The sequence below is a fragment of the Erinaceus europaeus genome, chromosome 3, assembly GCF_950295315.1.
Source record: "Erinaceus europaeus chromosome 3, mEriEur2.1, whole genome shotgun sequence".
NCBI lineage: Eukaryota > Metazoa > Chordata > Mammalia > Eulipotyphla > Erinaceidae > Erinaceus > Erinaceus europaeus.
This window is the reverse complement of record NC_080164.1, coordinates 17,506,320-17,528,927: the sequence shown is the minus strand read 5'-3', so window position 1 is coordinate 17,528,927 and position 22,608 is coordinate 17,506,320. Positions and strand designations below refer to the sequence as shown.

Below are 22,608 nucleotides of genomic sequence, written 5' to 3'. Positions count from 1 at the left end.
TCTTTATTTACTGTCTCTTAATTTTTTTTTAATATCATCTTTATTTACTGGCTAGAGACAGCCAGAAATTGAGAGGGAAGGTGGCGAGGGACACCTGCAGCTCACCACTTGACCCTCCTCTCATCAGTTTCTCTCTGTCTTTCTAACGCAGCAATAATAACAGCTACAGAATGGAGAAAACCATTGCCTCCAGCAGCAGTGCAGGCACTGAGCCTCAGTGATAATCCTGGAGGCAAACAAAAGAAAGAAAGAAAGAAAGAGGAGAAAAGAAAAAGGATAAACTTACTTAAGAACTGGTCCACACCTGCACCCACACACAGCACTTTGTGGGATGGGATCCCTGGAGAGGAGTAATGAAGAAATGGGGCCGTTCTTTTACCTCTGTGATTTGTAACTCTGGGGAGTGAACAGCGCTTTAGGCCTAGAGTCAGCAGACCTGGGTCCGGGTTCGCATTTTCCTTGACTCTGCTGGCCAAGCCACTTGTTTATTACTGTTTCTTCAGCCATCGCCATCAAAAGGGAAGGAGGAAATTACTAGCTGGCATTATTAAATTTTCTTTTGGCATTACGAAAATATATTACTACTGTATTTTCTTATTTTTTTTTTTAATTGAGCTTTTTTTTTCTTTATTTACTAATGAGAAAGATAGGAGGAGAGAGAGAAAGAACCAGACATCACTCTGGTATGTGTGGTACTGGGGATTGAACTCAGGACCTTATACTTGAGAGTCTAATACTTTGTCCACTGCTCCACTACCTGGACCACATGATTGCATTTTCAACATCAACTTTATGATCTTGGTCTTTCCTTCTTGCTTTTGTATAAAGCCAAACTGCCAGTTTTTTTGTTTGTTTGTCTTCCCTCCAGGGTTATTGCAGGGGCTCAGTGCCTGCACTACGAATCCACTGCTCCTGGTGGCCTTTTTTTTGCCTCTAGGGTTATTGCTGGGGCTCGGTGCCTGCACCACAAATCCACTGCTCCTGGAGGCCATTACCCCCCCCCTTTGTTGCCCTTGTTTTATCGTTATTGTGGTTATTGTTGTTGTTGTTGTTGGATAGGACAGAGAGAAGGGGAGAGAAGAGGGGAAGACAGAGAAGGGGAGAGGTAAAGGGAGACACCTGCAGACCTGCTTCACTGCCTGTGAAGCAACCCCCCTGCAGGCGAGGCTCAAACCGGGATCCTTATGCTGGTGCTTGTGCTTTGTGCCATGTGCGCTTAACCAGCTGCACTACCACCCAGCCCCCCATTTTTCCCATTTTTGTTGTTGTATTGCTGTTGTTGGAGAGGACAGAGAGAAGTTGAGAGAGGAGGTTTTTTTAATTTTTTTTATTTTAATTTTTTTTTTTAAATATTTATTTAATTTATTTATTCCCTTTTGTTGCCCTTGTTGTTTTATTATTGTAGTTATTATTGTTGTTGTCGTTGTTGGATAGGACAGAGAGAAATGGAGAGAGGAGGGGAAGACAGAGAGGAGGAGAGAAAGAGAGACACCTGCAGACCTGCTTCACCGCCTGTGAAGCGACTCCCCTGCAGGTGGGGAGCCGGGGTTCGAACCGGGATCCTTATGCCGGTCCTTGCGCTTTGCGCCACCTGCGCTTAACCCGCTGCGCTACAGCCCGACTCCCAGGAGGTTTGTTTTATTTACTACGTATGAGAGAATGTCACATTAGAGAGAAAGTAGAACGCCACCCTGGGACATACGGTGTAGGAGATGGAAGCAGGAACCCCGCATGCAAATCCGATGCTCCAGCAGTTGAGCTGTTTCCCTGGCCTCCACTGCTGCCTATGCAGGGTCACTGGGAAGATCCTGGCAGGTCAGAATTGGCCAAGAATCTGGATTATGAGCTCTCCTGCCTGCGTTTGCAAGTGTTGCTCTGACTCTGCCCTGCCCCACAGGGCACTTCTCTATTTCCAGGAACTGGCCGAAGAACTCTCCACAGCCATGCCTGCCCCCCAACCTGTGGCGTGTCCTGAGACCCCTGAGGTCAGCAGCCCCACCAAACAGAAGAAGAGCCGGCCGCAGGTGTCCTTCAAAACTGGAGAAGAGGTGGTCACTACAGCCCAGGATGAAGACTTTGTCCTGCAGGTTGAGGCCGAAGAAGCAGAAGAGAGTGAGATCCCGAGTGAGAACTCTTCTGACCCTGAGCCTGTGGCACCCCGAAGCACGCCCCGTGGATCCACTTCTGGGGTAACCTGAATGGACTAGAAAGGGGGTGGAGAAGCAGTGAGTGGGCTCCCTAGCAAGCAGTCAGCAGGGTTCCCGGAAGGAAGGCTCTGTTTGGCCCAGTGTCTGTGAGGGCAGGTATCAGTCGAGCAGGAAGGGTCAACTTCAAAGATAGCTCAATGTGGGGGCTGCTAATTCATACGCTGAGCATCTGTTTTGTGCTAGGAAAGACACCTGCCTCTCCAAGTCAGTGTGGTAAGTGCTGCTCTAGAGTGGGGTGGATGTGGTGTTGAAGGAGGAGTAGAAGGAGGAGAGGAGTAGGAGCTTTTAACTTTGATGATTCTCTTTGCACTGAACTCGGGACACAAAGAGTGGGAGTTGCGGTGTGGGGGTTGAGGGTGGGCAAGGGAAGTGATGAGTGCTTTTGTAACACGTTGAGTTGGTGGTGCTGGCATGCTGGGGGCCTCCTTCTGGGCATGTGACTGCCAGCCATAAAGGTGAGGCCAGGACTTGGTTTGTCTGAAGTGTAGCACATAAGGAAACACCAGACCCCTCAGTTCTCAGTAATCAAGATAAACCCTTTGCCTTTTCTTCCTTCCATTCTTTCTTTTGCAATTTTTATTTATCTGTTTTGGGTAGAGACAGATGTTCAGAGGGAAGGGGAGATAGAGAAAGAGACACCTGTAGCGCTTTTTACCACTTGTGAAGCTTCCCCCGCAGGGGGTACTGTAATGTGTAATTGTGTACTGTAATGTGTGTGCCACTGTCTCCTGCCCCCCAAAGATAAATATTTTCAGATACCATTAAACAAAATCAAAATTAATGCAACACATCTATGGTAAGCAAAATGCCAACTTTATTAAAGATTTTATTTCTTAATGAGAGACACAAGAGGAGATAAGAACCAGATATCACTCTGGTAGTGATATGCACTGCCAGCAACTGAATTTGGAACCCCGTGCGTGAAAGTCCCAACACTTTATCCACTACACCACCTCCCAGACTGCACAAAGGACCAACATTTACAGACAGACATGGGGGGCCAGGTGGTGGCACAAGCAATTAATGTTACCATTCTCAAGGACATGGGTTCAAGCCCCTGGTCCCCACCTGTAGGGGGAATGCTGCACGAGTAGTAAAGCATGTTTGCAGGTGTCTCTGTGTCTCTTTCTCTCTATCTCCCCCATCCCTTTCAATTTCTCTCTGACCTATTGAAAGAAAGGAAGGAAGAAAAAGAAAAAACAGACACGAACTGTTACTGATTTTTTTCCTCTTGCCTCAGGCTCTAATGTGGCTCAGTGTTATATTGTATGTCTCTGGAATTTACAGAAAAGTAGAAAATGAGCGAAGTTTACATCTGCTTGATGTAAAAGTAAACTTGATGGCAGTGATAATCAAGACTTAGGATTTAGATGAGTTAACCAGGAGGATGTAATAAGGAGATTGAGGAGAAGACAGGAGGGCTGGAGGGGGTGTATTCTACCATAGAGCAAACCTATCAGAGGAAGGATGGCTTGTGAGGGAACTTTAGAGAGATGGAAGGAAAGAAAGTACCCCAAAGGGGAAGAGTGTCAGGAAACACTTGGGGTCTCTGAATCAAATATCTCAGTGGCGGCTAAGGAACTAGTATAATGGTTATGCAAAAAGGACTTGCGTGCCTGATGCTCTGGGGTCCAAGGCTCAGTCCTCACACCTTCATGTGCTCTGTCTTTCTCTCTGTATCTCTCAGTGTCTCTCTCATTAAAGTAAGTAAGTAAGTAAGTAAATAAATAAATAAACGTTATGTCTTAAAAACGTGTTGGCAGCATGGAGGAAAATGAGCAGAAAATCAATAACAGGTTTATAGTTTTGGTTGAAAACAATCTTTAAAATGCTGATAAGACAGAGATTAGAGGGGCAGGAGTGCACAGAAAAGCAGAAGCTGGGAACGCTGTCTATGGGGAGTCTCTCTGGCCAATGCAGTTCTCTCCCTTACACTCTCTTCACTCTCATTCTTAGAAGCAAAAGCCACACTGCCGTGGAGTGGCTCCCAATGGCTTACCAAATCACATCATGGCTCCTGTGTGGAAGTGTCTCCACCTCACGAAGAACATGTGAGACTTGGGGGATTGTGGGCTGGGACGATAGGGTGGAGGTGGAGTGCACATAATGATCTCGGAACATGATGGGGCCAGAGAATAGAATTCACAGGGCAGACCACTGACAGTATTCACAAGATTAGGGCTCTAGAACTGTGCTGACCAATATGGTGGCCACTAGCCACATGTGACCACTTAAGTTTGATTTTAAGTCAAGTGACTAAGGATCTAGCTTGACCGGTCCACATCAGACTTTCATGCCTGAAGGTCCTGGTATGGTCCCTGAAACCACATGTGCTATTTTGGTGCTCTGTCTTGTGTCTCCTCTCTGCCTCGTGAAGCTGTCTAATATATAGTAAGTAATGTAAATCTTAAAAAAAAAAAAAAAGTTAAGTGGGTGGGGGAAATAGCATAATGGTTATACAAACAGACTCTCATGCCTGAGGCTCCAAAGTCACAGGTTCAGTCCCCCACACTACCATAAGCCAGAGCTAAGTAGTGCTCTGGTGTTTCTCTCTGTGTCTCTCTCTGTCTGCATCTCCCTCAAAAATAAAATAAATAAAATATTAAAAAAAAAAGTTAAGTTAGCTTTAAACTGAGTGTCAGGGACTAGGGAGACAGCAAATAACTTTCCTTTCCTGCCTGAGGCTCCAAAGCCCCAGATTCAGCCCCCATCATCACCATAAGCCAGAGCTGAACTGATTAAAAAAAAAAAAAAAAAAAAAAGAGTGTGGGGTCAGGGAGCTAAAGATCAGGTTCAAAGGGGGGAAGTGCAGTGGGTTAAGCGCACATGGCGTGAAGTTCAAGGACCACCTTAAGGATCCCGGTTTGAGGCCCTGGCTCCCCACCTGCGGGGGGTGGGGTGGGGGCTCGCTTCACAAGTAGTGAAGCAGGTCTGCAGGTTTCTATCCTTCTATATCCTCCTCTGCCTTTCCCTCCTCAATTTCTGTCTGTCCCGTCCAACAATAACAGCAATGCCAGCAGTAACAGTAACAACAAGGTCAACAAAATGGGAAAAATGGCTTCTAGAAACAGTGGATTCGTGGTGCAGGCACCGAGTCCCAGAGATAACCTGGAGGTCAATATATATATATATCAAGTTCAATCCCTGGCATCATAAGCCAGTGCTACAGTAAAAGAATCATATGTTTTGGGTGGAGGGTAGATAGCATAATGGTTATTCAAAGAGACTCTCATACTTGAGGCTCCAAAGTCACAGGTTCAATATCTCTACATCACCGTAAACTAGAGCTGAGCAGTGCTCTGTAAAAAAAAAAAAAGAGAAAAACCATATATTTTGTAGCTTGGAGAGGTGGTTCAGTGGCTAAAACATTGGACTTGCAGGCATGAGGTCCGCAAGTTTGATCCTCAGCCTGACATGTACCAGAGTGATGCTCTGGCTCTCTTTTTCTGTCATTGATAAATATAGTTTTTTTAAATTTTCAGTATCTTTATTTATTGGATAGACAGCCAGAAACCATGAGGGAAGAGGGAGACACCTGCAGCCCTGCTTCACCACTTGAAAAGCTTTTCCCCTGCAGGTGGGGCCAGGGGCTCAAACCTGGGTCCTTGTGCACTGTAATGTGTGCTCAACCAGGTGTGCCACCACCCAGCCCGTTAAATAACTTACTAAGAAAAAAAAATTTTTTTTGGTTGTTTTCTTGGCATCAGCTTTATTGCTGTAGCTTGGCACACAATGAACCCACAGCTCCTGGAGACCTCCAACTCCCCCTTTAAAGATTTTTTTAATAGACTTTAAAAAAATTTATTTCCTTTTGTTGCCCTTGTTTTATTGTTGTAGTTGCTGTTATCGATGTCATCGTTGTTGAATAGGACAGAGAGAAATGGAGAGAGAGGAGGGGAAGGCAGAGGGGGAGAGAAAGACAGACACCTGCAGACCTGCTTTACCGCTTATGAAGTGAATCCCCTGCAAGTGGGCAGCTGGGGGCTCGAACCAGGATCCTTACGCCGATCCTTATGCTTTGTGCCAACTGCGCTTAACCCACTGCACTACCGCCCAACTCCCTCCAACCCCCCATTTATATTTTACTATTATTATTATTTTTTAAATTAGATAGGACAGAGAAATTAAGAGGGGGGAGGAAGAGAAAGAGGAACACGTACAGTACTTGCTTTATCACTCATGAAGTTCCCATTTGCAGGTGGGAGTAGGGGCTTGGCCCTGGGCCCGTGTGCATGGTAACCTGTGTGCTCAACAGTGTGTGCCACCATCCAGCCCCCAAATAAGTATTAAAAAAAATTGAATGCCCATATTAGCCAGAAAAGTTGCCCTGACCATGAGTCAAGTGCCCCGCAGCTCTTTGCAGCTGAATTGGTGTGTTGGGTGGCACAGTAGTAAGTCCGTCACTTACATCATCCGAGCAAGATGACTATATCTCTCCAGAACATTGCTCAGCTCTGGCTGATGGTGGCTCTGGGGATTGAACCTGGGAGCTTAGAACGTCAGGCATGAACGTCGTTAGCATAACTATTCTGTTGTCTCCTCCATGCCAGCAAATTTTATTAAACACTGCTGCTCTGGAATTTCATCCCTTCTTCCTTAACCTTTCTTCTGTTCTAGTCGAGATCAGAAACATTCATACTGGGAATTTGCAGAATGGATTCCTCTAGCCTGGAAGTGGCGCCTGTTATCTGAACTGTAAGTTAAAGAGACATCACTGAAGCAGGGGAGGGTGGCACTGCTAGAGGTGGGAGGGTAATGGGGGCCCAAGATTTATTTGTTTGTTAGTTACTTTAATCTTTATTTATTAGATAGAGACAGCCAGAAATCAAGAGAGAAGGGGGAGATGGAGAGAGAAAGAGATACTGGTGCACTGCTTCACCACTCAAGAAGCTTGCCCTCTGCAGGTGGGGGCTGGGAGCTTGAACTTGGGTCCTTGTGCACTGTAACGTGTACACTCACCAGGTGTATCACCACCTGGTCCCTGTTGGTTTCTTTCTTTATTTACTGGTGCTGGGAATCCAACCCAGGGCCTCTTGTATGGAAAGCATGTTCTCTGCCATGTGAATAGCTCTCTGTCCCAGGACTGCTGGGTGGGTGAAATGCCTCTTCATCAGGCTTTTCCCTTTGCCTTCCCCAGTGAGGTGGCTCCCTACCTGCCCCAGGAGGAGAAATCCCCACTGTTTTCTGTCCAACGTGAAGGGCTTCCTGAAGATGGCACACTCTACCGAATCAACAGGTGACATCTTGGCCTTCTTTTCTGCTTCTCAGAGACAGAAATTGGGAAAACAGACATTGAAAGGGGTGATAGACTGGCAGTGCTGGTGGTCCCAGGGCTAGGAGTGCTGGCTGGATCTGGTCACCTCCCCTCATTTGCAGGGTTCATTACTGCTAGCAGGGCCAAGATCACCTACTCAGACCTGAATGCACTGGCCAAGAGAGGGTGGGAGTGGCAGGAAACTAGATCTCTCTGAAGGCGATGAGCCAGACAGGCTTTTAGAAGCCTTAGACTTGGAGATGCTCTGGCTGTTGCGTGGTCCATACTAACTCGAGGCGGCGTTCCATTCTCTCCTCATTGCCCCTCCCGCCTGCCCCTCTACCTGCTGTTTTTGATTGTTCTTTGAGTCCCGCACGTTTTTCACTGTGCCACTTTCCATACCCTTTTTGGTCTGTCTGCCTCCCTCCCTCTCTATAAACACTTATGTTTTGGGAGTCGGGCTTGTAGAACAGCGGGTTAAGCACAGGTGGCGCAAAGCATTAATGGACCAGCATAAGGATCCTGGTTCAAGCCCCCGGCTCCCCACCTATAGGGGAGTTGCTTCACAGACAGTGAAGGAGGTCTGCAGGTGTCTAGCTTTCTCTCCCCTTCTCTGTCTTCCCCTCCTCTCTCCATTTCTCTCTGTCCTATCCAACAACGACATTAATATTATTGTTGTCAACAATAATAACTACAACAATAAATCAAGGGCAACAAAAGGGAATAAATATTTTTTTTTCCCCTCCAGGGTTATTGCTGGGCTCAGTGCCTGCACAATGAATCCACCGCTCCTGGAGGCCATCTTCCCCCCCCCCCCTTTTTGTTGCCCTTGTTGTTGTTGCCTCGTTGTGGTTATTATTATTGCCATTGTTGATGTTGTTCGTTGCTGGACAGGACAGAGAGAAATGGAGAGAGGAGGGGAAGACAGAGAGGGGGAGAGAAAGATAGATACCTGCAGACCTGCTTCACCGCCCATGAAGCGACTCCCCTGCAGGTGGGGAGCCGGGGGCTCAAACCGGGATCCTTAAGCCAGTCCCTGCGCTTTGCGCCATACGCGCTTAACCCACTGTGCCACCGCCCGACCCCCAAATAAATTTAAAAAAAAAAAAAAACTTGTGTTTTTAGGTGAGTATTAAATTACCAGCAAAACTGAGGGAATGGTACAGAGATTTCCCCCAGGCAGCATAATCTCCTCTGTTTATCAACATTTTCTATGAGCTCATACCACCCAAAGCTCATACTAGACCTGAGTGTTCATTTGGTGTTGTGTCTTATGGGTTTGGACAAGTGTATAATGGCATGTATAGATCATTATAACAGCATTCAGGCTATTTTCACTCCCATACAATTCCCTGCTGGGGGTGGGAGACAACTCACCCGATAAATTGCCGACTTTGCCATGTGAAAGGGTACGGGTTTGAGCCCTCAGCCACCAGGTGAGAGGGCCATGAAAAGGGGAAGAAAGAAAAAGAGAAACATAATACTAGGACCAGTGGGAGGAGTGTAATCGTGGGAACTGTGTAGGCAGTAGAAGCCCAGTAAAAACCCTGGCAGCAGGGCAGGGGAGACAGCGTAATAGCCATGCCAAGAGACTCTCAGGCCTGCAAGCCCAGTGCTTTGGCCTCTTCAGACAACTCATTTCCTTTTTGCACTGAATAGGATTCACTTCCTGGACGCGCACCCCATTCACCTCTCTCTCTACCTTGAAATAACTCCTTTCTTTATCCTGTCTCTGCCTTCTCTGTAGATTTAGTTCTGTCACCGCACACCCGGAGCGCTGGGACATATCCTTCTTCACAGGGGGCCCTCTCTGGGCTTTGGACTGGTGCCCAGTGCCAGAGGGGGCATCAGCCTCTCAGTATGTGGCCCTTTTCTCCAGTGCTGACATGAATGAGACACACTCACTGAGCCAGCTTCATTCAGGCCCTGCGCTGCTCCAGCTCTGGGGCCTGGGGACCCTGCAGCAAGACAGCTGGTGAGGTGGGGCCAGGCCATACTGCCTGGGAGGGCGGCAGAGAGAGGAGGATGGGACTGGGCATGGTGTGTGTGTGGGGGGGAGGTTGGCAGCCCCAGCCCCAGCCCCCTCCTCCTTACCCCTTTTCTCCACAAACTTTCTCTCCTCAGTCCTAGCAACAGGGCCCACTTTGTTTATGGGATTGCTTGTGACCACGGCTGCATCTGGGACATCAAGTTCTGCCCTAGTGGGGCCTGGGAACTTCCAAGCACCCCACGGAAGGTATCCCGTTGATGGTGGGCTGGCCCTGGGGCAGGGAGGCCCTGAGTGTCCCCAGAGTTGGTGGAAGAGTAGTGGGTGGAGTTGTATCAGCCACTCTGCAGCATGTGTTCAGGGCACAGACCCTTAGACACTGCTACGAGGTGTCTGTGGCAGCCAGCCTCTCGCCCTCCAGGCCCCTCTCCTGCCCCGCTTGGGTCTCATGGCTCTGGCCTGCTCCGATGGGAAGGTGCTGCTCTTCAGTCTGCCCCATCCTGAGGCCCTGCTGGCCCAGCAGCCCCCAGGTGAGTGGCCCAGCAGGGAGTATGGGGTGACTGTAGGTCTGGCCAGAGATGTCTTCCCCTCTCCCGGGAAACTCCGCTAGGGTCTGCCTTGCTGGCACAAGACTTTACTCAGCTGTGCCTCCCATTCTGACTTGACATGTTTTGTTTTGTACTGTCTTTTTTTTTTTTAATTTTATTTCTTTATTCATGGACCTGTATTCTCCCCACCCACCCACCCCAGAGTCTTTTACTTTGGTGCAATATGCCAATTATATTTCAGGTTCTACTTGCGTTTTCGTTTCTGATCTTGTTTTTCAACTTCTGTCTGAGAGTGAGATCATCCCATATTCATCCTTCTGTTTCTGACTTATTTCACTTAACATGAATTTTTCAAGGTCCATCCAAGATCGGCTGAAAATCTTTTTTTTTTTTTTTTTTTTTTTAAGATTTTAAGTATTTATGAGAAAGATAGGAAGAGAGGGAAATAACCAAACATCACTCTGGTACATGTGCTGCCAGGGGTTGAACTTGGCACCTCATGCCAGTGCTTTATCTACTGCACCATCTCTTGGACCACGTCGTTATCGTAGTCTTTTTCCTTTTCCTATTTAAGCTAATAGGAGGAGAGTATATCAACACCATTCCTGCCACCAAAGGTCTGGGTCCCTCCCCCTTGCCCCTCACAGTGAAGCTGAAAATCTACCTTCACCCTCCACCCAGAGATTTTTACTTGGGTGCGATTTTTTTTTTTAATTTATTATTGGCTAGAGACAAATTGGGAGCATCAGGGAAACAAAGAGACACCCGCAGCCCTGCTTTATCACTCATGAAGCTTTCCCCCTGCAGGTAGGGATGGGGGCTTGAACCTGGGTCCTTGCATACTATTGTGTGTGCACTTAACCAGGTGTACCACCGCCTGGCTCCCATTGTCTTCTTTTTGATATTTTATTTACTTAATTTTAATGAAAGAGGCCAGGACACACACACACACACACACACACACACACACACCCACACACCCACGCCATTTTTGCATAGAAAAGCGTGTCATGACTTTTTCGACAACCCAGTATACTATGCTGTGCCAGGGATCAAACCAAGCTCCACAGAAGGTGTCGGTGGCACAGTGGTGAGCATAGCTGCCTTCCAGACCAAGCTCCACATGCCTGTGATCCACGCGCTCTGCTGTCCAGTCACCTTCCTAGCCCTTGACCTCTCGCAGCCTGCTGTGGCGCTCTTTCCTTTTGGTCTTCCCTGCTTGCTTGGCTGTGAAGAGCTGCAAAAGCCCGAGGCTGACAGATGGACCTTGTTCTTTCTGCTATACATTTTTTTTCCTGTAATTAGGACTGAATCCAGGGCCTGTGATATCGCTGAACAGCCTCCCCGGCCCACCTTTTTATTCTGTGAATTGTTTGAGAGGTAGAGAAAGAGAGGGAGTGACACCAGAGCATTGTTCTGCCTTCTGTGGTGCTCCCTCACCGCTGTCCACAGCGCCCCTTATGGTGCTGGCATCAGATCCAGGGGCTCAAGTGTGATCAGGAGTGTGGTTAACCTGCTGAGCCGCCTCCAGGCCCCTGCCGTACTTTTCTTGTTTGTGCCAATCCTGCTGTCAGCGCTTTGGCCCCTCACCTCAACACACATGGATACGCAGCCTCTGCTGTGAAAAGGAGAGAAGACTTAAGAAGCCAAAGAAGAGCAAGATAAGAGAGAGCGGGTACTGGTCCTAGAGGTGGCGCAGTGAATAAAGCATTGGATTCTCAAGCATGAGGACCCCGGTTCAGTCGCCAGCAGCACATGTACCAGAGTGAAGTCTGGCTCTTTCTCTCCTCCTATCTTTCTCATGAGTAAATAAGTGAAATCTTAAAGAAAAAAGAAAGGGCTGGGTAAAGCCACCTGTTCCTTGTTGAATTTGTCAGCAGTTCTGAGTACTTAAAAAGAGGGCCTCCCAGGTTTGAGCCTCGACAAGTTTCATGCTTGGTGATCTGGTTGAAGAGGGAATGGAAATGAGGAGTGAAGACAGGACAGACAAACAATTGTGTGAAATTTGGGTGTGAAGGGGGCCAAATAAATGAAGTTGATAGATGGATACCAAAAGGAGGCGGAGAGGCTCCATTTGTTTGCTCAGATGTGAGGTGGTGCGTGTTCAGCAGTGGGTGTGGGAATGACCTAGCACGGGCAGTTGTAGATGTGGGTAAACCAGGCTGAGGAGTTTAACCAGAACTAGAAAACTCCCAGCTAAGGCAAGGGAGGCTGCAGAGAGAGAGGAGTGGGGGGATCACCGTACTGGAAGCAGGGAGGGCTCCATGGAGCCTGATAGGAGGGAGGGTGGGGGCGTGGAAGGACAAGCACCAGGTGACAGGTCTTAGAGCAGGGACTGATGGGGCCCCGGGACCTCATTCTCTGTGCTTCCCCCCTCAACAGATGCCATGAAGCCTGCCATCTACAAGGTGAGTGAGAACCCCACTGCCTTAGCCGAGGCTCCAGCTTCCAGAGCCTCTTTTAAGGACCCCACAGTGAGTCCCGCCTCTGGGCAGTTAGTCCTCCATCTCCCCACACCTGCACCTGCCCCAGACCAAATGCTGATTTGAGCCTTTGGTTTGGACAGCAGGGCCCTCGGCACTCCCACCTGTCTCCTCTGTCCCACAGGTGCAGTGTTTGGCCACCCTCCAGGTGGGGTCAATGCAGGCTCCAGACCCGTCTGAGTGCGGTCAGTGCCTTACCCTGGCCTGGATGCCCACGCGGCCCCACCACCACCTGGCTGCTGGATATTATAATGGTAAAACCCAAGGAAAAGCCCAAGGGGGATAGACAAGCTGGGCAGACAGCATGATGGTTCTGCAAAAAGACTTTCATGCCTGAGGCACCAAAATTCCCAGGTTCAATCCCCAGCACCACCATAAGCCAGAGCTGGGCAGTGCTCTGGTTAAAAAAGGAAAGAAAAGCCCAAGGGGCTACTGCTCTGTATGCTCGTTACACTTGTTTGCATTGTGGCTGCTGGTTCCTTTTTGGTCAGCTTTAGAAAAAAATCAAGAGTGAATTCTCTGTACCTACACAAAGGTACAAAGATCAAATGTGAAAGAAAAAGATTCTGTCAAAATAGGGTCATAGAGACTGGGGAGATAGCTCAACAGTAGAGAACAGGGCTTATACTCCTGAACTTTCAGCACCGTGCTCCGAGCAGTGCTCTGGTCTCTCCTCTCTTGTCCATATGTTCATATGTTAATAGTGGCCTGGAAGGTAGCCTAGTTGTAGAACTTTGGGCTTCAGTGGTGTCCTGAGTTTGATTCCTGGCACCACATGTACCAGAGTTGCTCTCTGGTCTCTCCTCTGTCTCTATCTCATACATAGCATTATAGAATAAATAGAATCTTTTTAAATAATTAATAATTCTCTAGGAAAAAAACTTTGAGTGGAACCATACTTTGAGCAAGTTTTTAATGAAAAGTCACTACATTTATTTAAAAAAATTTTTTTAATGAACTGTATTGGATAGAGACAGAAATCGAGAGGGAACGGGGAGATAGAAAGATACCTGCAGACCTGTTTGAGTGCTTGTGAAGCTTCCCTCCTGCAGGTGGACAACCTGGAAGACTGCACATTGTAACTAACATGTGTGATCAACCAGGTGCACGAACTCCGCCCTCTTTAATTAAGCTTCCATCACTGCGATGGGGCACGGGCTCGCACCTGGTTGCATACAGGTCAAAGCAGCGCACTGCCCAGCTGAGCTACCTCACTGGCCCATAGGAATGGTACTTCTATAGGGTAGAAAGAGTGCTGCGATACTGAAAGGCTAAGTTCCTGTCAATGTCCCTTCACCACAGAGAAATTAAAAATACTGTTAAGATGGTTGGGGTGGGGGTGCCAGGCGATAGCTCATCTGGTTGAGCACATGCGTGCGTGGGGACTCGGGTTCAAGCCCCTGATACCAGAGGGGCGTGAGTACCTGCACAACGGTTTCACAGACGGTCCCGCCGTATTGTGGTGTGTCTCCTCGCTATGTCTCTTTCTCACTGTCAACAAAAGGGGTGTGTGGGGGGGATGAGTTGATTAGAAGAAGAGAAACATGCAGGTGTAGAACTCCAGCAGTGGCTCTGGTGCCTCCCCACCCCGTGGGGAAACAAACTAAAGGGAAGCGAAGCCTAAAGACCACAGAGTAGTTGGCATTAGGAGTTGTTTTATAATGACAGTTTCATTTTCAGACATTAGTAGGCTTTGTACTAGGAAGATAAGGAAATTAGCTTTTTTTTTTTTTCTTTTTTGCCACGAGGCTTGGTGCTGACACTATAAATCTACTTCTCTTGGTGGCCATTTTTTCCATTTTTCAGTTTTTATTTGACAAGACAGAAATTGAGAGGGGAGGGGAGATAGAGAAGGAGAGACAAAGATAGACACTTGCAGACCTTCTTCCCCGCTCATGAAGCATTCCCCCTGCAGGTCCTTGTGCGTGGTGATAGGGCCGCCTAACTGGGTGCGCCATTGCCTGGCCCCCGAAATGAGCACTTTGAAACATTTTTCTTTTCTTTTCTTTTTGCCTGTCTTCCTTCCTCCCTTTTTTTTTTTTTTTGTTCTTTTTTAAACCAGATCATTGCTCAACTCTGGCTTAAGGTGGTGTCTGATTTGACCATGGAACTTCAGGCATGAAAGTGTTCAAAGAGGTTGTGGTGGTGACGAAGTGTTGGACTCTTAAGCATGAGGTCCTGAGTTCGATCCCTAGTATCTCATGTGCCAGAGGGATATTCTAGTTGTTTATCATTATTAAATACGATGAAAAAGGCAGAGAGAGTAGCATGAGCTGTTGTGCTTCCTCCCCTCCCCCACCCTGTCTATTCTCTATCTTGTGACTGTTTCTTTTAGTGCTGTTCAGCTTACATTCTCAAGTTATATGATACTTGATGCTAGGTTGCTGTCTTTATCCCCAAAGTTATCTTATTCCTGTGTTGAAACGACTACCTCCCTCCACCAGCCCTCCTTTCTCAGAGTCCCTCTCCTTTGTTGAATTATTTATGTTACGTAGTCGACATTTATTGTCAATAGTCATTTCAAGAAAGGTTCATAGGTGCTTCATTCCCCATGCTTACATATAAAAGACTCTTTAGCTACAAATAACTTTTCTGTTTACCTTTCATCTTTACTTGAGTCAGCCTTTTAGTTTCCTCCTGTGCCAGTCTCATCAGAGGTTACTTGTTTTGGGTCATTCGTGCTCGTTTCTATTTGTCCGTTTGTTTTCTGTCCCTCTACAGTTTGCTGCTTTTGGCTCTTTGCCTGTTCTTTTATCTTGGGACAGAGTTGGCAAACACTTCTGTAAAGATCCAGATAGTGAATATTTTATGATTTGTGGGAGGCTTGGCCTTTGTTGGAAACACTGCCATTGTAGAGTGAAAGCGGTGTAGACAGCAGGGAATGAATGTGTGTGCTGTGCTCTTATCAGACGTTATTTCCCAAAAGAGGGCTAGGCTGGACTTGACCCGGGGGCTGTAGTTTGCCATCCCTTGCTCTAGAGATAGGCTGTTTAGAAATTCCTTTTTACTTTTTAATAATCTTTTTTTTTTTTTTTTAATTTATTGGCTAGAGACAGCCAGAAATCAAAAAGGAAGGGGAAGTTAGGGAGGGAGAGGGACAGAGGGACAGACCTGCAGCCCTGCTTCACCAAAGCTTTCCCCTTGCAGGTGGGGACCGGGGGCTCAAACCTGGGTTCTTGTGCACTGTAACATGTGTGCTCAACCAGGTGCGCCACCACCCGGCCCCAAGAAATTACTTTTTATTTAACAGAGAGCAGAAGCTGAGTTCGCTCAACTTATTATTATTATTATTGCCACTAGAGTTATTGTTGGAGTTTGGTGCCAGCACTATGAATCCACCACTCCTGGTGACCTTTTTTTTTGAGAGGACATAGACAAAACTGAGAGGGGAGGGAAAGAAAAAGATAAATGCCTGCAGACCTACTTCACTGGTCATAAAGCATCTCTCGGGGATCAGGCGGTAGTGCAGCGGGCTAAGTGCACATGGTTCAAAGCGCAGGGACCGGCGTAAGGATCCCGGTTCGAGCCCCCGGCTCCCCACCTGCAGGGGAGTCCCTTCACAGGCGGTGAAGCAGGTCTGCAGGTGTCTCTCTTTCTCTCCCCCTCTCTGTCTTCCCTTCCTCTCTGGATTTCTCTCTGTCCTATCCAACAACAACAGTAGCAACAACAACAACAATAATAATAAACAATGACAACAACGATAAGCAACAAGGGCAGCAAAAAGGAAAGACATGCCCTCCCGGAGCAGTGGGTTCGTAGAGCCGGCAGCGAGCCCACCTTGGAGGCAAAAAAAAAGCATCTCTCCTGCAGGTTGGGGGGAGGGGGGTTCAAACCTGAGTCCTTGCACATGGTGATCTGTGTGCTTAACCTGCTGTGTCACTGCCTTTTCCTTTTTTTTTTAATATTTATTTACTTATTTTCCCTTTTGTTGCCCTTGTTTTTCATTGTTGTAGTTATTATTATTGTTGTTGATGTCGTCGTTGTTAGATAGGACAGAGAGAAATGGAGAGGGGAAGACGGGGAGAGAAAGAGAGACACCTGCAGACCTGCTTCAGCGCCTCTGAAGCGACACCCCTGCAGGTGGGGAGCCGGAGGCTCGAACCGGGATCCTTACGCTGGTCCTTGCGCTCTGCGCCACATGCACTTAACCCGCTGCGCTACCACCCGACTCCCTTTTCTTTTTGGGGGACTTTTTAAAAATATCTATTTATTCCCTTTTGTTGCCCTTGTTTTATTGTTGTCATTACTATCGTTGTTGTTATTGATGTTGTTGGATAGGACAGAGAGAAATGGAGAGAGGAGGGGAAGACAGAAAGGGGGAGAGAAAGACAGACACCTGCAGACCTGCTTCACCACCTGTGAAGCGACTCCCCTGCGGGTGGGGAGTCGGGGGCTCGAACTGGGATCCTTACCACGGTCCTTGGGCTTTGCGCCACATGCTCTTAACCCACTGTGCTACCACCCGACTCCCTTTGGGGGACTTTGTACTTGTTCCATTCCACTGCTCCCAGTGAATGCTTAAAATTTCATGCACAGTGAAGGAAAGAGAGACGGAGATGCTGGATGCGCTCTGCTGGGTGAGCTGTCTCTTGCCACCTCCCCCTTCATCTCTAGGACTTCACTGCTCTTGGAGGACTCTTAGATTAGGTGGGGTGGGGGTGTAAGAAGCCACAACACTAAAGCTTCCTTCAGTGACATAGGGCTTGGGCGTGGACCTGGGTGATGCACCTGGACGTGGCCCAGCAGCACACAGTCCCCCCTGAGCTATTTGACCAGCTCTTTTTTTTTTTTTTTTAAATCAATTTAGGATGAAGTGATTTGAAAAAAATTATGGGGCTGGGTGGTGGTATGCCCAGTTGAGCAAATACGTTTCTCTCTCTTTTTTTCTTAAATTTACTACACATGAGAGGAAGTTTCACAGAAGACAGGCGACAGGCCAGAGCACCATTCCTGCACATGTGTACCTGGTACTGAGCTGGGAACCAAGTGGATGAGAGTCTGATGCTCCACTAGCATGAGGGTCTCTCTGCATAACCATTATGATATCTACCCCCACTCCCCCTTGGGTGTTTTGTTTTTTTAATATTTATTTATTGGATGGAAACAAATTAAGGGTGGGGATAGATAGCATAACGGTACTGCAAAGAGACTTTCATGCCTGAGCCTCCAAAGTCCCAGATTTAATCCACTGCACCACCATAAGCCAAAGCTGATCAGTGCTCTGGTTAAAGAAACAAAAAGACGCATGCAGCACTGCTTCACCATTTTTTGCAAAGCTTCCCCCCTGCATTGAAGACCAGGGGCTTAAACCCAGGTGGTTGTGCATTGTAACATATGCTCAAGTGTGCCATCACCCAGTCCTCCTGTTTTTTGTTTTTTTTTTAAACCATGGAAAGAATATTGGCTCATTGACTTTCTTCATCAGTCATCCTAGCTGCATCTGGGAGATAAATGTCTTAGCAGCCTAGAGAAAGAATTAGAGCAAGGGACACAGCCTGCCTTTAATATCAGCACACTGTCCCTCCCTCCCGCAGGCATGGTGGTTCTCTGGAACCTCCCCACTAACTCACCCCTGCAGCGGATCCGGCTCTCTGACGGCTCGTTGAAGCTCTATCCCTTCCAGTGTTTCCTCGCCCATGACCAGGCTGTGCGCACCCTTCAGTGGTGCAAAGCTAACAGGTACTGGCCAGGAGAGTGTGGATGGACAGACAGGGACAGGCTGGGTCTGCCACCCCTGCTCAGGTTTCATCTTCTTGCTGTAGCCATTTCATAGTCTCTGCGGGGAGTGACCGGAAAATCAAATTCTGGGACCTTCGACGAACTTACGAACCAATCAATTCCATCAAGCGCTTCCTGAGCACTGAGCTGGCCTGGCTGCTGCCCTACAACGGTGTCACTGTGGCCCAGGACAACTGCTATGCCTCGTAAGGCGGATGGAGCTGGCAGAAGCTCTGGGAACAGGCCTTGGGGTGGGGTGCAAAGAGCACCAGATTGTTGGGGAGAGGGGAACTGTGTTGAGTTATTTCTCTGCTGCAGTTTGAAATCTAGGAGTTGAGAAGAGTGAATCCACTCTTAGAGAAAAGAGTGATTTTATTTTCTCTTCCTCTTACAGTTATGGACTCTGTGGAATCCATTATATTGATGCTGGTTACCTTGGTTTCAAGGCCTACTTCACTGCTCCTCGAAAAGGCACTGTCTGGGTGAGCCCCTCTTTGTAATCTCTGTCACAAAGGAAAATTAAACTTTCACTCACCCAGTGGTAGTTGAGGAGGTGGGAGTGTTGACTAGAAGAAGAGGGGCGTGTGGTAGCGGTGTAAGCGGGACATGGGGACTGATCAGGCAGGCCCGTTCATTTGTGTGCCACTGCCCCCAGCATCTGTAGCTGCTACCAGTTCACAAAACTGAATGATTGGAACGAACAAAGAAATTAATGAAAGCCATCTCTCCTACTAGAGTCTTTCAGGATCTGACTGGCTTGGGACAGTCGCCGCAGGAGACATATCCGGGGAGCTCATTGCAGCAATATTGCCTGATATGGGGCTGAACCCAATAAATGTCAAGCGACCTATAGAGCGAAGATTTGTATGTATATGACTTTAACGGCAACACTAACTGTTGAGCCTGACCCTGCACATTAGTAGAGTACAAATTAGTACTGGGCCTCGCAGCCCTGGGCTTATTTATTCCTAATAATCTTGCCTACCCTGGAACATCCAGGCATATGCTTAACTTACTGCTGTCTTTGTCTTGAAGTTTCCCGGCTCCAAATGAGTTTTTCTCTGTCTTCCTTATTATAGGACCTAATCTCCCCCATTTTCTTTTTCTTTTAAGGTTTTTTTTTCTTCTCTTTCTTTTTTTTTTTTTTTTGACTCTAGTTGCTAGGTCTTGGTGCCAGGACTACAAAACCACCTTCTGGCAGCCTTTTTTTTTTTTTTTTTTTAACTCAATAGGAAAGAGAAATTGAGAGGGGAGGGGAGGTAGAGAGAGGGAGAGAAAGATATAAACACCTGCAGACCTGCTTCATTACTTGTGAAGTGACTCCCTTGCAGGTGGGGTACTGGAGGTTCGAACTTGGATCCTTGGCATGTGCCATCGTGCTTTGTACTATGTGCACTTAACCCAGTGTGCTACCGCCCAACAACCCCTTTCTTTTTTTCATTTAAATTGCCACCATGATTATTACCGGGGCTCTGTGCCTACGCAGTGAACTCACTGCTCCTGGTGGCCATTCTTTTTGTTGTTGTTGATAGAGACAAATTGAGAGGGAGGGGGAGGAAAAGAGACACCTCTTTTCTGTTTTTTTCTCTTTTCGGTTGCATTGCTTTACCCCTTATGAAGCTTGCCCCCTGTAGATAGGGCCCGGGCTTAACCTGGGTCCTTATGCATGGTGGTGGGGTGGGGCGTGGTGGTGGTGTGTGTTCAGCCTTGTGCACCAGTGCCTGGCCCCATAGAACCTACTCTCCTCATCTCCTTTCTAGCCTATATATAAATCAGATCTGATGCCATATCAGGACAGCCCTGAAGATCAAGACCACTCTGCTGTTGCGTCTGGAGCCCCCAACCCTCCCAAGGCTCGAACTTATGCTGAAACCGTGAACCATCACTACTTGCTCTTTCAAGACACAGACTTGGTAAATTGAGGCCAGGAGAATGGGTATGGCGTTAGGAAATGGGAGAAACTTCCGTCGGTGTGTGTAGTGGGGGAGCCCAAAGGCTTCCCAGTTCAAAAGTGCACCACTAAGGAGTCCCCCCCCCCCCCCCCCCCGTCTCAGGGCTCCTTCCATGACCTGCTCCACCGTGCGCCCATGGTGCGCATGCAGGAGGGAGAAGGTCAGTCTCAGCTCTGCCTGGACCGACTGCAGCTGGAGGCTATTCATAAGGTAAGAGCCCGTCTCATCTCTGCACTCCACTCAGCGCCCCCCAACTCTGGGCTGGGGATCATTGGAACAGGGGCTGATGAGGTAAACTGAGATGGTTGGGGAGGCAAACCATATCTGGCTAGCTTCTCCAGAGCATGAGAGGCTTGGCTTTGACTCATTCCTGCCCCTCTCACTCCTTCACGGCCCTCCCATCCAGATTGTGGCCTCTTGTTTGTACTGTTACAACCAAGCCTCTCCCTACAGCACCGGCAGTGAGCATCTCTCTTCTGATGTTATTCTCTTCACAGGTACGTTTCAGCCCAAACCTGGACTCCTATGGATGGCTGGTATCTGGGGGGCAGTCAGGGCTGGTCCGGATCCATTTTGTCCGTGGACTCACCTCCCCACTGGGCCACCGTATGCAGCTTGAGAGCCAAGCCCACTTCAGTGCTATGTTCCAACCGTCCTTCCCTACTGAAGGGCCTGGCTTCTCTCCTGCCAGCCATTGCCTTCTGCCCAGTCCCTAGTCATAGTTCACACAGGACCTTGGAATGAAGTCTGCCACGATCGAATGGCCCCATACTCAGAGCCATAAGAACTGGGGTCTTCCTGGACAGTGATGCTGCCAGGCCCGGACCTTTAGACCTGCCTCCCAGGACTCCTTAGATCCCTCTCCTTCACAGACTTCTCATCACAGCCTCCTGCAGGCAGAGGGGCTCTCCCTCCACAAACTCCAGGCTCCTCGGCCTACAGCTGTGGCTCACGAGACACGCTCAGGCCTGCCCTAGGCTTGGGAGTCTAATTGCTCATATTGAGCATATTGTGAAGTGGGTAAAGCTAAGTAAAGGTACTGGGTGTTTTTGAGACCACAAGTGGATGGGTGTTTGGAGAACTGGAAGAGTAGCTTATGAAGGCTCCTGTCTGACTCCAGGATCCAGTATTACTGCCTTCCCAAACCCCCCCTGTAGAATCACCATCACACAGGCCCAGGAGGGGGCGGAATAGTAACTTATTGGAGTCTAGTACTGTTTATACTACTTTAACACCATACACACCCTCCCGATAGAACAGTGGCTCAGATCTTACTTGCTCCTGCTTAAGAAATATTCCAATCACTGGTCATCTGACCTTACTTGAACACTTCTAGACAGTCATGTTTTAAAAACTTCCCTTTATATCAAGTCAAAGAGTATACCTCTATAAATTCGACCCTGGGTGTTAGGAAATCTAGTCATTCCTCCCTGTGATTACCCTTTTTAAGTATTTAACAATAGCTATCATGTGTTCCCCAGTCTTTTCTTCTCTAGATTAAATATCTTCAGTTACTTTAACCATTCTTTTACAAGTCATGATTTTTGATCCTTTATGAAACTGTCACATTGTTGACTAATTAAACATGTTTAGCTACTTGTTTCCAGCTCTCTCTCTGTAGATGTCTAGAACCCAAGCACAAAATGTATTGCTGTATCTTGCTGTGTTCAGAGTTACTTTGTGGGATGCTTTAGACTCCGTGATCGCGCCACAGCCTCCTGAGCAGTGAAACATAGGTAATCTGGGCCTGGGGAAAGTCAGGCGTCTTTAGGAAACATCAAAATCCACAACCAGTGGACATGGCATGTGGCGCAGTGGATCTAGTGTTGGGCCTTCAAAAAATGAAGTCTTGAGTTTGATCCCTGGCATCACCTGTGCCAGAGTGATACTCTGGTTCCCTCATAAATAATAATCTTTTTCATTGAATTTGAATTAGCTTCAAAAGGAGGAAGTGGGGGTTAGTTTACTACTGACCTGGAACTCTAGACTGTTTAGCCAAATATTTGGGAACAACTTTCTGTCTCTTCAGTGTAGGAAGTTTTATTACAAAGGAACCAAGTAGTTGAATTTCCTTCCTATACAGGAAACAGGCCCCGGAGTGACTAAACCTTAGTAATAGACCACGATGCATGTTACTGCAAAGGGCAGAAGAGCCAGGTGTGCACCATAACTTAAACCTTAGTAATAGACCACGGTGCATATTACTGCAAAGGGCAGAAGAGCCAGGTGTGCACCATAACTAAAAACTAAACCTTAGTAATAGACCACGGTGCATATTACTGCAAAGGGCAGAAGAGCCAGGTGTGCACCATAACTAAAAACTAAACCTTAGTAATAGACCACGATGCATATTACTGCAAAGGGCAGAAGAGCCAGGTGTGCACCAGCCTGTTGTGAGCTGGCTCAGGTTGTAGCTTCTGAGCGATGCAGGGAGAAGTGTCTCTGTCACAGAGAAATTT

At 47.8% G+C, this 22,608-nt stretch overlaps 1 protein-coding gene across 3 annotated transcripts in view; it reads left to right on the top strand.

Annotated features, from left to right (window-relative positions):
• The window catches only part of GTF3C2 (general transcription factor IIIC subunit 2), a 45,476-nt gene extending 23,725 nt beyond the window's left edge, over nucleotides 1–21,751 (top strand). For all 3 annotated transcript variants that reach the window (XM_016192328.2, XM_060186744.1, XM_007532569.3), the window contains 16 exons: nucleotides 1,898–2,189; nucleotides 4,164–4,258; nucleotides 6,825–6,902; nucleotides 7,345–7,443; nucleotides 9,209–9,436; nucleotides 9,586–9,697; nucleotides 9,870–9,978; nucleotides 12,379–12,404; nucleotides 12,604–12,733; nucleotides 18,014–18,158; nucleotides 18,242–18,403; nucleotides 18,592–18,679; nucleotides 18,933–19,061; nucleotides 19,958–20,110; nucleotides 20,252–20,359; nucleotides 20,647–21,751. In XM_016192328.2, the coding sequence (XP_016047814.2) occupies nucleotides 1,898–2,189; nucleotides 4,164–4,258; nucleotides 6,825–6,902; nucleotides 7,345–7,443; nucleotides 9,209–9,436; nucleotides 9,586–9,697; nucleotides 9,870–9,978; nucleotides 12,379–12,404; nucleotides 12,604–12,733; nucleotides 18,014–18,158; nucleotides 18,242–18,403; nucleotides 18,592–18,679; nucleotides 18,933–19,061; nucleotides 19,958–20,110; nucleotides 20,252–20,359; nucleotides 20,647–20,865 (2,173 nt within the window). In that variant the 3' untranslated portion in view covers nucleotides 20,866–21,751. The remainder of the gene's footprint in view (nucleotides 1–1,897; nucleotides 2,190–4,163; nucleotides 4,259–6,824; nucleotides 6,903–7,344; nucleotides 7,444–9,208; nucleotides 9,437–9,585; nucleotides 9,698–9,869; nucleotides 9,979–12,378; nucleotides 12,405–12,603; nucleotides 12,734–18,013; nucleotides 18,159–18,241; nucleotides 18,404–18,591; nucleotides 18,680–18,932; nucleotides 19,062–19,957; nucleotides 20,111–20,251; nucleotides 20,360–20,646) is intronic.
• Nucleotides 21,752–22,608: the final 857 nt, after the last annotated feature.